This window comes from Cyrtonyx montezumae, unplaced genomic scaffold (assembly GCF_038088225.1).
Source record: "Cyrtonyx montezumae isolate F1298 unplaced genomic scaffold, pur_monq_1.0 scaffold_17, whole genome shotgun sequence".
Taxonomy (NCBI): domain Eukaryota; kingdom Metazoa; phylum Chordata; class Aves; order Galliformes; family Odontophoridae; genus Cyrtonyx; species Cyrtonyx montezumae.
The window spans coordinates 28,425,623-28,441,680 of NW_027071903.1; the positions used below are offsets into that span (position 1 = coordinate 28,425,623).

The 16,058-nt window shown below is 43.0% G+C and overlaps 1 protein-coding gene across 5 annotated transcripts in view; it reads right to left on the reverse strand.

Annotated features, from left to right (window-relative positions):
* Positions 1–633: 633 nt before the first annotated feature.
* ARNT2 (aryl hydrocarbon receptor nuclear translocator 2) overlaps positions 634–16,058 on the reverse strand; it is a 95,615-nt gene continuing 80,190 nt past the window's right edge. For 3 of the 5 annotated variants that reach the window (XM_065733978.1, XM_065733975.1, XM_065733977.1), the window contains 7 exons: positions 14,794–14,866; positions 14,509–14,635; positions 11,208–11,307; positions 10,455–10,593; positions 8,235–8,400; positions 5,823–5,959; positions 634–3,432 (listed from right to left, as the gene is read on the reverse strand). In XM_065733978.1, the coding sequence (XP_065590050.1) occupies positions 3,334–3,432; positions 5,823–5,959; positions 8,235–8,400; positions 10,455–10,593; positions 11,208–11,307; positions 14,509–14,635; positions 14,794–14,866 (841 nt within the window). In that variant the 3' untranslated portion in view covers positions 634–3,333. The remainder of the gene's footprint in view (positions 3,433–5,822; positions 5,960–8,234; positions 8,401–10,454; positions 10,594–11,207; positions 11,308–14,508; positions 14,636–14,793; positions 14,867–16,058) is intronic. The other 2 variants (XM_065733979.1, XM_065733976.1) reach the window with 1 other exon arrangement.

The window sequence follows — 16,058 nt, forward strand, 5'->3', positions numbered from 1 at the left end:
CACTGACAGATGCCAAACCTGCGTGGTCACTGAGATAGAAGCACAGCGCTGCTGAACCTGAAGCTCACTAAGTTCCCTCCTCGCTGGGAAGGGCTGCTCACACCTCCCCACGTGTGCGTGGCAAGGAGCTACGGGAATGCAGTGGTGAGGAAGGGCAGAAAGCAGAAAGAAGTGCAGGAATGGATGACTCGCAGGGAAAACCCCGACCTGGCACCATCCTCACTGCCCCTTAATGGAGCAGCCATCCCCTTTCCCAAACAGAAAGGTGGGGGCTTCCAGATGAGAAGCAGCTGCCCATGCCCTGATGCCTCAGGCATGTTGGCATGTCGCTGTATGGAACAAAACAACAAAGAAAACACTAAGCAAATAAAAGAAGGGAAGACGTGCTTGGATTCTGCTAACAGTGCACTGTGAACTGCACCGTCACATCCTGTCTATGTGAGATAGGGCAAGGGGGAACAGTGTTAACCTAAAAGAGGGGAAATTTAGACTAGATGTGAGGAATTCTTTGCTCAGAGGGCGATGAGGGCCCGGCTCAGGCTGCCCAGAGCTGAGGGAGCCCCAGCCCGGTCTGCTGAGGGCACCCAGCCCATGGCAGAGGTTGGGGCTGGGTGACATCCGAGGCCCCTTCCAACACAAGCCATTCTGTGATTCTAAGGCAAAGACATCATTGCTGATACTAGGATAAAGACAACTGCATATATCTTATTTTTAGACTGGATTCAGAAGCAAGAATAGATTATAAATGTGCTTAGAACCGTCTGTTGGGTAAAATAAAAAAGAGCAATAGAATTTTTTGATTCATTTTTCACTTCACGGACTAATGGTTTTAAAAATTCTAGAAGAACTGAAAGGTACCACCTCCAGCATCTCCTGCACAGAGGCAGAAACTGCTCATCTGCTGCTCTCTGCCTCATGGTCAGATCCTACAGACTGCTGCTCCCTACTGAAGCGTGCAGATGCTGGCCCTGCCTCCCCCAGCCCGCACTGCACTGAGGTACCTTCTTCAGAAATAGTGAATTTCTCTCTGAGGACAGCAGCATTTGGTTTACGTAATTCAGTGAGCAGTCGTTCTCTTGAGCAGCATGGGTGGGAAGGGAGAAGGCTCCGAGAGAATTAACATTCATGCATTCAAATGAATTGTGCGTTCAGTGCATGGCTTGCTCATCTAAGAAGGTACTCTCCCTACCCCTGGGAGAGAAGAGAGATGATTTGTTGTTTGTTCTCCGTGGGATTTTGGTGAGGTAAGTACAGACCAGGAGATCTGAGGGCTCTGCAGTACTGCATCTAGATATACCAAAACATTTCCTACAAAAAAGTGTCTCTAGCCCCACTTGCACGTAGGATAAGAGATTGGTCCCAGACTTGGCAAGAGAAAAATTAGAAAAGGCTCTTCCTGGATATTAAAAACTGTTCTGCCTGGGGGCTGGGGAAGCAAAGTCAGGTGGAAAAACACCCCACGGACCCCGTGTGCCTGCTGGCCTGGCAGCACACACTGCCTTTCAGCATGACACCACAGCACGCTGCAGGACGGGCCTGCCTGCTTTCCCAAGATGGTATCCTGGCAAAATGAACTACAGTAATGCACATGGTCCTTCCCATTGGAACACTGCCCACGATTCAAGAGGAGCTAGGAGAAACTGGACTGCAGTGCTGTGAAGCCTATGAATTGCTGTGGACATTAAGATCTAGATGTGGGGCTGTGGACCCTGGGATCTAGATGAGAGTTCCTGTTCAAGGGCCACGGCAGCTCCTGAATATGCCAAAGGCTCTGGAAAGCTCACCCTACTCCTTCCCAAAGCCTGGCTTCCATCTTTCAACCTCAAAAGGTTGCAGGAAATCTGCATGCAGGAACTCCAGGCTCCTTGCCCTTTCTGAGCAATTCCTTCTCCTACCCTAAAAGAAATGGATAAAAAAGTTGAGCTTACAAACCCAACCTCTTGTAACTCATCATACGTATGAGATAACAAATAAAAAACTTTCTACCACATTTCCAATGAACGGATAATGGTAGATGATTAGCTCTAGAGGATGGATGATGAACTTACCTCTGTGGAAAAGCACACAGCATTGAGAATAGCCAGTCCTCAAAACACTTGGTAAGATGAAAACCCAATATTTAGCAGAAAAAGGTTAACAGGGTTTAACAGAAATGACTGCTTGGGAATCCAAGCAAAAATTCAAGTTATCACTGTGTACGCAGTGGACAAGAGTCCAACTGATATCCATTACCAACTCTAAAAAAGTATACGCTACAAAACCATCTCACTGCTTGCAGCAGATGAGCTTGAATGATTTCACTGTAATAGGCCACCACCCTGCACTGCTGAAACGTGAGCCTTCACAGTATAAAAAGTACTTCACAGAAAGGAAATACAGCTAATATAGAAACTGCAATCTTGATGTGTTTACAGCCATTTTCACGAGGCTGTATTTTTAGGAGAGCAAGAACAATCGAAATTAAAGCAGCCAGTGAGAAACATGTAGAGTTATACAGGCCTCAATTCAGTGCAAAAACAGACTCATAGCTTCTGTAAGTAAATGCTTGTTCTGAATAGAGAACCACCTGAATTAAAAGTAAGAACATGATGTGAAGTGATGGAGACTCCTGCAATATCTAAAGCCTCCACACACTGTCAGCCTTCTCAGTACACTCCAGAATAGACCCTATTAAAAGGCAAAAGAAACCAGTACAGGAAATCACTTCATACAGCACAAGATATACATAAAGTACCAAAATGTACACACATTCAAGTTTAAGTTAGAAAAGCTGGAGCTGAATTTTCTGGTGAGAGAGGCCTACATTATGTTGCTTAATCTCACATTTAAAATGACCTAAAAACTACCAGAATTAAAGAAAACAGAATATTCTTTCTGCTTCCAGAAACTTAGGCTTAAAGCAAGGCATCAAAATTGAGTGGTAGGCACTGTAACAACACATTACCTTACCTTTCCTCTGTTAGTCTTTGTTACTCTGTTACCTATTTAAAAATTACCATTCAAAGCAAATATTAAGATATCAGTCACATTCAAATATTTAAGACTCAGAGATTTTTTTTTTTGTTAATCAAATGAAGTTTTTCATCTCTGAGGTAGATGACAATAAAACAAAAAAAATAATGGAGCTGTCAATGAACACTAAGGAGAGCTGGAGCTCCTCTGTCCGCACTAATCCACCCCGTGGAGGAGAGAGCAAGCCCTACACCACTATCTGAAATATGAGAAATGCATCTTCTGCTTTAGTAGCTTCTACAGAAATGCAACACAGAAAAAGCAGAGCCAAAAATATACTGAAATGGCCTTGAAGAAGAGCTTCCATTTCTGCTTCACAAGCTATTCAGAGAACGGTGGAAACATGCCCAGATCAGCAAAATCTTCTATGTTGTAGTTGCCAGTACCCTGTGTTGGATCCCCCGGCATTGGCAGCATGTCCTGCATGGTAAGGAGAAATCAAAGTGATGTGTCACACGTTATCCAGATACAAGCTGTTTCCTGTTCATTCTTTCAGTGCAAAGACAGAAAAGGCAAAGGGTTATGGAAATAAGGTGAGAACGGACCTGTGCGGGGCACTGGGTAAGGTTTACATGCTGCTTATGTTTTGCCAGAGCTTTCTGAACACGATGTGGGACCTCAGCTTTAGATTGCTCCTCTGAGTAAACCACAGCTGAGCTGTCCCATAGTACCCCTCACAGGCTGAAACAATTGCCATTGTAATGGGCAGTTACATACGGAGAGAAGGAAACTGTCCAGCTTCACTGAGGGCAGCACTGTATGGGAAGGATTCAACGTCTCTCACACTCCTGCACCCTACCAACAAGAATTCCTGCTCTGTCAGCACGGTGGGGGGAACGTGTGCTCTGTAAGTGCTGCTGCTCTGAGGGACACTGAAGCCTGGACACCCACCCTGTCTGACAAGCTGCCCAAGCAGCCTTCAGTGCTTTCAGTGGCAGAGGAAATGGTGGAAACTTCTCAGAAGAAATGGGATTTTATGGTAATTGCTCCCACGTGTCTCGAGCCAAGTGAGCTCCCTGCAGGAGGCTTCAAAAATACCAAACCTTTCCTCTCAGCTGGAGACTGAAGCCACAGGGAAAAGACATCTCTTGCTGAGAAAACTAAGAGTTTACACTTGCTTTTCCTGTCAGTCCTAACAATAATAAGCTCTTACTGTAAAGCCAAGTTTCACCATGGATGGTTCATTATCCTTACAATAAAACAAAATCCAAAGAGCAAACAGAGAAAACACACAAGATCTGCTCCGTGAAGGAATAACTGCTGAGAATAACTGTGGACGGAGAAGTCACCCCAAAAATAGGGAAGATTAAAATCCATCCAAACTCTCCGCAGCACTGTTGCCAGTGGTGGAGAACAAGGTGGTGGGGAGAAGTAGCAGTTTCCAAGCTGCCAGGGTCAGCCTTTCTCTCTCCCCACATTACTCTCCATGCAAAGGGAAGCTCTATCTGCCCCCACCTGTTTAAATCCCCATCCCTTTCAAGGCATTTCTGCTGCTGGGGCCTCAGTGGTAACATCTCCTCAGTTGAAGTCCAGTGGGATAGCTCCTCTTCTGCGTTTGCCTCTCTCCTTATGTCCCCCTAACCTAGGGCTGGCTTCAGGCACAAAAAGCCCAAGCAATTTCTTGGAGGCCTTTCAACTGAGCACATCCACCTTCCTCATCACATCCAGTCATTGCCCTAAACCCCTCCCCCCTTCAAACACAAACTTGCCTGCAAGTACTCTGCAGGTGAAACCAATTCTTCCTTTTTCCCCTTTAATCCTTGGCACTCCTTTCCCATAATATCATAATTCCCATAATATCATAAAACATTTGCTGGGACATAGCATTTGTCTCAGGCACAAACAAGTCAGTGCCTGGAGGGAGCCCTGTGTCTCTGCAGGCCACTGAATTCTGCTGCCATCAGCTCCACTGGAATTACCCTGAAGATGCTTTTAAGTTAAAGTATGCAAAGAGATTAAACTTTGCTTAGGGAGAGATCCAACAGATTTCTCTTGCCTGGGCCACATGGCACACAGACAGGTACTCTAGGAGTAGTGGTGTGATCTCTGTGTGAATGAACTGCTGCTTTCACACAGGAACATTTTCAGGCTAATGCCTCTTCTGCAGCACGACTGAGAGCAACTGAGCATGAGCCCAGTCTTGCAGGGAGATTCACTGTTTAAAAGGCAATCAGGTGCTCCACATCAACACCTTCTCAGAGCCTGAGCTGTCTTTTCTACATTTACCTCCATTGTTTTGTTGTGAACTGTCTTCATCTACATTAAAAACAAGTTATACAAAGACAAGAACTCATTAGTTAACTTAGAAAGACTCACTCCACCTGTAGTGATGGCCCAAAATGGTATTTGATGTAACAAAGATAGATGAAGAGGATTATTTGCCAGCTATCTGATATCTGACTCGATTTAGCTTCAAAAATTTACTGGACACTATCTATGCAATATCAGACTCCTTTCCTGCTTAAACTGTCAAGGAGAAGCCTCATTGGACTTGACTGGGATTTTAGAGGTCAGCACCAAGGGAAGAAAGACTCTGGAACCATTTCCTGGCTTCTCTTCAAAATACACGTGCCCCAAGAACAGGGAAAAAAGCGCTTTAATAACTAAAAAACCCCATCAACAAAAGAACATTTTAGCTGATAGTCAGCACTCAGCTCTAGCTAACAGCAGGCACTAGCAGTGCAAACCCCCAGCAGCACACAGTAACACATAACTGCTCTAAGCCCTGCTAGCAGCCCAGCTCATCGACAGCCACGTTATCTGAAGCAGCAGTGACCATAATAACTCTGGGCTGGCTGGGCTCTGCTCACCTGGAACACCTCGGTCTGGCTGGGCTGTGGGTGTGAGTGCTGCTCTCCACTCTGCTGGTTGTGATGCTGGCTCTGCCACTGGGACCACACTTCGGACGGCCTCCCCTGGAACTGGCTGCTGCTCTGACCGCCTTCAGCTGGAAGAAGAGAGGAAAGGCACAAGTCAGAGAGCAGCTCCTTGAAAGGCTGCTTTGGAGGCTTCATCCAACCAACACCTATGTTGGCAAATGACCCCCTGAAAAAGACCCTGAATGCCATTTATTTGCCATTCCACTTAAACAAACTGCAGGATCCACGTATCTCTTTAAAAGCTTAATCCTTTTTCCAGCAGTGGGTGTGTATGCCTCTCTGAGAAGCACACTTCGTATATGGATGTAAAAGCAGTAAGATAACAGGCAACAGCTCTGCTGTGTTAAACGTACACACTGCTGCACTAAACATACACACTGCTGTATTAAATGCAGAGTGCTGTTCACTAGACTGTCGTTTCTGCCAATACTACAGCTGCAAAATGATTTATTTAACACGCAGCTTATAGCAAATTATTATCACGTTATTACGCTGATAATTTCTTTTAAAGACTAAGGCTGTGTAAATTTCAGAGGAAGTAATGAGAACGGCAAAGGTTTATGGTAAATACATCTAAAATGATGACTTCAGGGAGACAGACTTCGTCCAAATGACCTGCCAGAAAAAAAATATGATGCCACACACGTTATAACTCAGTCATCTGTTACACATGCACTTTGCATGAGCAGCCACAGCTCACACTTCAGCTGAATCCATTTTTACCCTGTACTTTTACAAACTGACCCCAAATTTATACATTTTTGGATAGTTTTAATTACTTTCATCTCTCCTTCTATGATGTAGCATTTTTCAAAGCTTCCTGAGACACTTATGCTTTTCCTGTAAATATTTTCTCTCTTTTTTTTTTTCCTTTTAATAGCTATTTCTACCATTTTTGCCCACACTGCAGAGGACCAAGCTTGGTAGATCTGGCTGTTCCAGATTATCAGCACCCTCCTGCAAGGACACCAAACTTCTATGCACCATGTTATGTCAGGTCTCCAATAATCAGGCTCAATGATGTCAAATCAATGACTACTCTATTAATCAGTGCTTCAGTCCTTTTGACTACCAGCTAAACCAAGCAAAACAGACAAAATGAACATTTTACAGGAGAGCACACAGGCCGTGGTGACATATTCCTATCACATCCAAAGTAGGTAATTACAGCTCCTCCTTACTAACATTACTACACAATAATTCAGCTGACTCAGAAATCCCACATTCACTTTATTGGTGAAAATAAAATTCATCTAAGCTACCCTTTAAGAGAAAACTGCCATGTTTGTTTTCTCAGAAGAATAAGTTGAAATTAAGTCAGTGAGGCAAATGATGATCCTTTTTCAGCAAAACAGTGACTGCAAGCCAGAGGTTGAAGACATTTGTCTCTATGAAGGCTGTTGTTATTAATAGCATCCAAAATGATGTAGGTCAGGAAATGTTTCTCATTAGGTGAAAGGGCTCTTGCCAAGTAGCTTAGGCCTGAAATGCAAGGCTGTCTCATAAACAAATGTACAAAGCCTAATGGAAATGAAAATGGAGTCATGAATAAGCTCTGTGGGAAAAGCTCCATTCCACTGTACTTATTCCAAGCAGTGCAGCACAGGTCTGAACTCAGGGAGGCTGATCTGCCACGGAGCTGCTCTCGTTGTAGTCCTGAGACAGGAGTGAAAAACTGCACACATTAGCATGATGCTACCTGAGCTTTCTGAAATTGCAGACTACTGCCAGCCAGCAACACCTTTCATCACTCCATGTGTGTTTATCAATGGTGAATCTTCACTTTTTTTTACTCTTCAATCTTATTGTGCTGCTGAAGTCCAGAAATCTTCACCAAGGGGTCAGACAATAGGAAAAGCATTTCCCAGCATGGCACTTTCTCTGATCAGGCTCATGGCAGCGTGGGTACAGAAAATCCTGTGTCCAGCCAAACCCAAGCCATCCCCAGACAAGGGGATAACACTATGCAAGTCAGAGAAGTTGAAAAACTGAAAGAATGTAAATTTGATCGTGCCATTTAAGTGTTATCATTAGAAGCAGACTGAACCTTCTGGCTACAGTTTGGAAAGACATGTATTAGTGGTGCAAGCAACTTAGGAATCTTTCATTACATAATTTACAGAGAAAAAAAATGTAACTTCATACTACAAAATGTCACAACTCTGAAGTCTGCTGGATGAAGAGGGAACAGGTTATCACAGTCTGCTGTGCGCAAAATGGGAGAGCAGAACCCTTTCACAACCCAACCTTCCCAAAAGAAAAAGCTGGAGGATTTTAAATCCAGTTAATGCTGCAATGCTTCATTTTCACGTGCGTTTCTGTGCCACCCCGTTCAAAACTTACCAAACCCTGCACTTCTGTTTGCTAAGCTGGAGTAGGCATTGCCACTTGGAGATGAGGTGGCAGGGCTGGAAAGTGGGCTGTATGATGATGGATCTGCTGGGTAGCTGTGACTTGTTCCAATCCCAAAGGGAGATGATTGAGCCTTGCCTGACTGAGAAGGAATTTGCTGAGGAATAGGGAGAGAAAGAAAGGAATGATTCTTATTGTTGAGGAGCAGCTCAGCAGACACAGGTTTTTAACAGTACACAAAAAGGCTAAATAAATCCTGCAGATATGAACATGCCCATTATCCCCATCTCAGCCATGTTTAATTTCTGTCAAAGCCAATTTACTGCTGCATAAGGACCACAAGAAGCTATAAATCAGGCTCTCTTGCTTATTAATTTACACACAGTCATTAAAAAGCTACTGGTAAAAACAAGATTTCCTTCACCTCTATTGCAAGGATTAATCTCAAACTTCAGTTTGAGCTGTGAAGAATGACTTCCCACGTGTTTTGATTTTGCAGTGCCACACTGCAAATCAGTTATCTGTCTGTCTCATAGAATATACAGAGTTTCCAGATGACTCAAGTCACCAGTGCTTGGGAAAATTGGCCAAAGAAGATAACAAAGTTATTTTGCCTTGTAAAAAATTTGGGAACTAGTGTGTCCCGGGAGTAGGGAATAAACAGTCCAACTTGGATTTAATTGGGCAGCCAAATTAACTCAAGGGTATTAAAAAGCAACTCGCTGTCATTTTCACCTACATAACGTCTTCATCACAGGATCTCCAAGAATGTTATACAAATGATTAAATGCTGCAAGAATGCTTTGAGATGTACACTGAGACTAAGGGAGGTGAAGTGTGTCATCCAAAACCATGTGCTACAACAGCATGTAACACTACAGATAAAATCTGCTAATAAACTATTTCCCATCCCCTGCATTATGAACAAATGCAGCAATGCCAAGAAAAACACACTGCCCAGCCAGTTCCACAAATAGAAATTAAAGGTGATTACATCTCTGGATATGATGTGAGCTGTTACTGGCAATCAATGCACCCAAGTGAAGCTACTCTCAGACAAACACAAGGAACCTGGGGGAGGAAGAGAGATCCCAACAGGCATGTCATGTGATGGTGATGCTATTAATTCTTCAGCTCAGTTCCAACCTAAGACATCGTCCATTTCTAAAGGTTTTTACAGTGACAATGAGAACATGTGTTACTTCTTCAAGGCTTAACTATTTATTTACAATTGAATGAATTCCAATTTCGTCACGTTCACATATAAACTCTGTTGACTTTGACAGCAAGAAGGATAAGTAATTTTTATTATTTTTTAAGATATGTTAATATCAATTAACATCACTTACAGAATTCTCCATATTATTCAACAAAGTGCCAACCTTACAAATGAATTTGATTGAACAGGTGTGACAGAATAACCATGGCACACTGAGGACTAGGCAGCATCAGTGTGTTCAGTGTGGAAGTAACTCGGTAACTCAAAAGGTATTTAGCACCCAGCCTAAGATGCCATTCTCACCTACCTAACAGTGGAAAGTTAGTGAATAGGAACACCATTGATGACAGACAGAACATGGTTATTTCATACTATTCCTTGTTTTGAAACACTTTCTTCTTGTTAACAAGAGGTGATTTCTGGGCTAACATAGCCCTGATGCTGCTGGAAGGGCATCCAATGGAAAGATGTGCTGTCTCCTCCAGCATGCAGCACAGTGTGAGCAGCACCGGGCAGTTGTAATGGAAGGGCAATGGGTTCAGCACCCTCTGCTCTGAATTCATGCCTGTGTTTGTACGTAGCACTTGCTGACTGTGCTGCTAACTCTGGGTAATACTGCTGGATGCAAGAAAGAATTAATGTATGAGCCTAACAGTAGACCATAACAGCTGTCCTCTTTAATTTCATTCGGTGCACACACAAAAATGAAGTGCTAGACTGAGACCTTTTATTGGGATTTACAGCAGCACAGTGACTGTCACTATCACTAACATTTTTACAAACTAAATGCAGCCACACATAGGGCTGCTGTCTCAAATCATTATAACCTGTCAAGAAAAAGAAGTGGAGGAACAGATTTATCTCTGAGAACAAGCAACAGAAGTAAAGTACATTTAATCAAGTTATAAACAAGGTTTAGCAATTCTTATGTAAAAAGAAGAGGGGGTGCAAATCTCTAATGACTATGAAAACAGAACAGCTTTGACTGATACCTGTCCTGGAAACGGTGGGCGATTTCCTGTCCAGGCAACCTGACTCTGATTGAGCTGGCGAGATATCTGTGTCAGATTCTGGCCTGTTGATGAAGAAGACTGGATGTCGTTCACACCAGGCACATGTACCACAGATGAACTAAAGAAACAGAAACAGTTCCCAGCTTGTAGGATATACTCTCTGTACAAATAGCATTACAGATACTGAAATTTTCAGAATCAAAATCACATTAAAACTGTTCATTCTGTGTTAATGAAAAATGACTTGCAACAGTACAGAACTATCAAGCATACTGGCATTCTAAAATCTAAGTTCTGCTCCCTTAAAAAGTGGAGTCCACTAGGCTGGATCACTGACCTTGATGCAGGCTGCACAGATACTGGCAGCTCTGGGTGAATCTGTGCACCTTTCTAGGCTGGGTGAATATTCATCAGGCACACATGTGAGCCTGCCCCCTTACCTCTCAGATTTACTTGCCTTTACGATTTGTTACTGCTTCTTAGCTTTTTCCAAAGACATCATCACAGCAACAACTATCTACTTCCCAGTTGCTATTTTTTATCAGGGAGAAACAAATCTGCTTGTAAGCCAGATGCAGAGACACGATGCAGGAGCAAAGGACACAAGAAGAAAAGTTCATACAGGCAAAGAAAGCCCTTTTGCTATAGGTTGGTGTGGTTTCCCTCAAACTAAAGGAAACAACTCCCACTCCAGTCAATAAGCTGATGTGCTCAGGATCTGGACTACAGTACCTGAAACTCTTTCCTGAATGTCCTGGCTGAAACGGGCTTCCCTGTGAGTACAGCTGCTGGTTTCCTGCTGTGGATGCTGAGGCCATCATTTTTTTATCTGCTACAAAAGAAAAGCAAATCCAAGAAAAAGAAGTGTTTAGGAGACGAGAAGAATTATTTAAAGAAAATAGCAACGTATACACACAGCAGGGATTGCTCTTCCCTTCTTAAACTTTTATGGAAAAGCCCTGTGGAATATATTATGACACAAAAGAGCCATGTGACAATTCAATATGAAATGAGAGGCACAGCTGGTTTGTGTGTACTTCACAGCCCTCCCCCAGGATGTACCTCGTTAATGCTATTGTTTGTGACACTGCTATGTGCCCCACAGCCATACAGTCCAGACCTTCATGGTGCCCACTGGAAGCTGCTCCAGATCTTGCAGCCTGTTTGTACAGAGGTACTAGCAGGGTTAAATGCACCAAGGAATTGTATCAGAGAGTAACTGCCCCATCCAGCCAACAGTTCTATGGGTGGCTCAGGGGAGCCAAGAAACATGGTGCAGGCATCGAGGTGGTGTGGGAAGGCAGAGTAGCATAGTGAGTAATACATGGAAATGCTATTAACTTTTATTGTCTGCTCTTAATGTGGTAACTGGAGATCAATCTCTAGCTGAATTAGATCAATCTCTAGTTGAATTAGGAAACAATGCCATTCAGACCCTTCATTTAATCTTCTTGCACTGAATCATTCTAAAGCCCAGGAAACAGCACTACTATTTACTTCTCTTAAAATAATTGAAAGATCTGCTCCACCACCCTTTACTCACTTTCCCCATTTTCCCTTACTATCTTCAAGTGTAAAACATCCCACAGCTCACAGATGGCTTTGCAATCACCTGTTGCACTTCTGACAGGCCCAGAAATCAAGTCTGCCTCCTCAGAGGCTCTTTTCACACTCCCACTCACAGTGCCCTCCTGGACACAAGGCCCACACAACTCATAGCAGTACAAGTATTTTTTAGTTCTCTCTAAGTTTATGAGACCTTGTGAGCCTGGCTCATCAAAGGTCTCCAATACACACCGCCTCTTCACTGTTGGATCCAAGTTTTTATTATGTTATTTTCTTAATAAGGTATCTAAGATCTCCTTCCCAAATGAAGATGTCACCTCAGATTACCTCACAAGAACCTCAGAGAAGGAGTATGTATGCTACTGATGCAAGCTGGCACTGCTTTCCCTCTTCAGTGTAGAAAACTGCAGAAACTCCTCACTGGCTACATCTGCTCAGCACAGACAGCAAGTCTGGGCTGCAAACCTACACTGTGATATAAAAACAGCAGGGAGAAATAAGGACAAGGGCTAGAGAAAGTTGTGCATATGGTAGGAGAGACTAATTGAGAATGGATATGGGTAAGGACATCTTCAAGAAGGGCAAATGACTTTGCCTCTTTTGTTGTTCTTTCTTTTCCAGTAGTGTAATTCTTGCTTGAGATCTCTCATTTCCTAAGGCCTCCATCTACCAGGATACCAAGATCTCAGGGCTGGAAGAGACCAAGCCAAAATCCTGTAGCTACTTTAGCCATTTGAAAATGTCTCAACAGCAATATTGAGAATGCCTTACACAAACTCTAACTCCTCACGTGGAGAAAAGCTACCATGGCAGCTAGTGGCTCCATGCTGCAGGATGAAGCCAAGACAAAGGGAACAGCTAAACTAATTGCAAGCAGCTAAATCAGGTTTAATAACTCATTTTCCCATTCTTGATATGGCACACTACTTCACTGCCCTTACAGTACAGCATTGCATATCTATTTCATTTTGATGCCTTACACACATCCTTATCCCTTCCCTGCACTGAGGTCCCATTACTGGTCAGCCATTGCTCTTCTGGTAGCAGGACCAGTGCTTCTGCCTGCAGAAAGAACATCTCTGTCAGAACTGCACCACAAGGCACCTGTATGAATGGGTGAAGCCAGCCCTCCTCCCTCCACCTCAGTTTTTTAATTATGTGTGGCTGCTGCATGTGATTATCCAACAATCCCTGTGTGCCAAACCTGTATTTTTACAGAACAGAGCAGAGCATGGGATCTGGGATCAACATAATGAAAATGTCTCGCAAGCAGCACGCAGGTCTGTCAATATTGGTTTTGGATAGCCTATCTCATCTCCAACTGAGAACCATTTCTTTTTATCATTCAGAGAAGACCTTGATCACAGCTCCCATGAGAAATTCAGACAGGGTGGACGTACCAAAAAAAGCATACCCTGTAAATTGATGAGAATAAAAAGAGAAATGGCATTTCCAAGAACATAACCTCTCAGCTACCTCACAGCATGCTGTACCCTTAATCCTAACCCCTCCCCACAGTTGAGAGCTGCCAGTGAGGCAGCCAAAAAGCAGAATGTTCTTGCTTGGGAAAACATATTTTAGTGTTAAAGGTTAAAGTCTTGCTACCTTCTAATGAACCCCTTTTACGGCCTCAGCTGTAGATTTCACTGTTAGAGTAGACAGAAAAGGATGAAGAGGAATAACAGAGAGGTCCCAGCAAGAAGAGGACAGAGTACCACAGCTATCCTGCAGCTGCACTGCCTTCTCCATCAGAAAAGGCCATGACAGACCCAAGGAACCAGTGCAGTGAGGTCATCTCTGAACACCCCTGGAGCCAAACCCCGTGGGTTGTTTCCTTCATGTGCTGCCTGACACTTGCACATTGATTTATTTAAAACAAATGTAAAAACTTCTATTTTTCAGTGGGGACAGTTAAGAACAATAAACAATTAACAAGTTCTTCCACAAGCAGTGGAAATAACGAGCCTTATTTCCTACAGATAAATTTCAGATGACCCTTCAGCTGTCAGTCTTCTCAATGACTCCTGCCTGTCAAGGCAACAGGCAACATAAGCTGAGGTGAGCTTGAGGAATGTCTGCCCAACTGACAAACTGGCTGCTACCTCTTGAATCAGGGCTGGGAAATCCTTCACTGAGGGCATTTTGTGATCACCCAGAATGAAAAAATGAAATGAAAATGAAAAAATATACTTGGAAACTGAACGTTCTGCTCAGTATGTTTAGTATCTATGAACAATGTTTAAGATCCCCTCATGAAACTAACAGCAGTAAGTAACTCTGGTCACACGACAGTCATTCTTACTCCTTGAGTTTTACTCTTCATCAACTCTGGGGGAAATATCAACTAAAGACAAATTCTGGAAACATGCTGCAAACTGACCTTGCTGGAAATTTCTCTGTACATTCTCCCATGGCTGTGCTCATGTAACCAAACTTAAACCAGTATGAAAAATTAAACACCACTTACAAGCAGTTATTCCAGCAAACATCTCAGCAAATCTAGGATCTCGCTCCTGGGAGAAGATAGCATCTGGCTTTTCCACAGACTTTCCACCCTCGTGAACATTAGCTGGTATACTTGGAACAGGCACCTGCTGAGATGTACAGAGGAAGGTAAGTCCCTCCATTGCATTTCCCAAAACAGAGGTCAGGAACGGTCACGCTGCATCTTTCATGTTGCTGAAATCTGCCCATGCTTTACATTTTAAGAGATTAGAGGCACAAATATAAAAACTGCTGTGAGAAACTTCACCTGAGACAAATCATAGGATGACAGCCCATCTCTCTGATGTACTTCAAGTTCTGCTTGCTGCTGCTGGAGCTGCCTGCAAAGGAGACAAAATGATGTTGGTACAAAAACCAGTTAAGATACAGAAAACAGTACAGCCACAGTCTTCTATTTTTAGTGAGAGAAATGTCTCTCAGGTATTTATTAAGTCCTTTCCTGTGAGATTCATCTGTTTTTAAAGCGTTCATGCTGAGAACGCTTGCACCACAGGAATGCAATAGAGCACATGAAGAGTTTTCCTGTAATAGCTTAGAAATATGGGTAGGTAAGTAATGGAGAATGGAATGCAACCTCCTCATACAGGACTTTGGGATTCTCTTTTAACACATCACGAACATCTTCCTTATGTTAAGGATGAATATGCCAAACCTCTTCCCTGATCCTGCTGAAGTAAACAGGAAAACACCAACACCAATTCAAAATTACATCAGTTAGCAAGAAAAAAAAGTGATCAAAACTGTCCGAATAGCACATGGAACAATGTGTTGAGCCAGAACTGAACATAAATATTTATTTGTAATAAAACCCACTTAATATCGTTCAGTTCTACTTTCCTAAGGATCCAAGTCCACGTTCTATTTCATTTCTGAAAGCTTTTAAGGAAGTGAACATCAATAAATAATTTGTACTACTGTGCAAATCAAGACATTACCTAAAATAAATCCATGTTGAAAAATGCTACAGAAAACACAAGTCTCCTGAGAACAAAAAAAATGTCAGTTGTTCAAATGAGATAAGAATCACTGGAAGTAGCAGCCTTAATCCAATTACAGAACTTAGGAAAAATTAAGTGTGCAGCAGTAACAGAAAAATACTTCAGAAGAAACTGCCAGAGCCAATAAACTTTAGGGGCTGTATGCCAGAACAAAGAACTCTAGTGCCTGCAGATGCTTGAAATGCACTGGGTTTGTGTTTAGCATCAGGCACTGTCCCTTAACTGCAACAATTTGCCAACACCAACAGACAAAATCATTGGAAATCACAAGAAATAGCCAACAGGTGACATTTCCTACAGATGGAGACTTGTAGGGCCAACAAGCAGGTGGTGATCACTCAGCCATATTCACATCCTACACGCACAAATCCTACTTATAAAGATATATGCAACTTTGCTATAGCTGCCATGTACCTAGCACAGTGATATTCTGAGCCCTTTTCTTCATTCACTATTTGAGTTTGGAAAAGACAAATCCAGACATCAAAGCCAGGTATGTCCCAAGGCCCAGCAC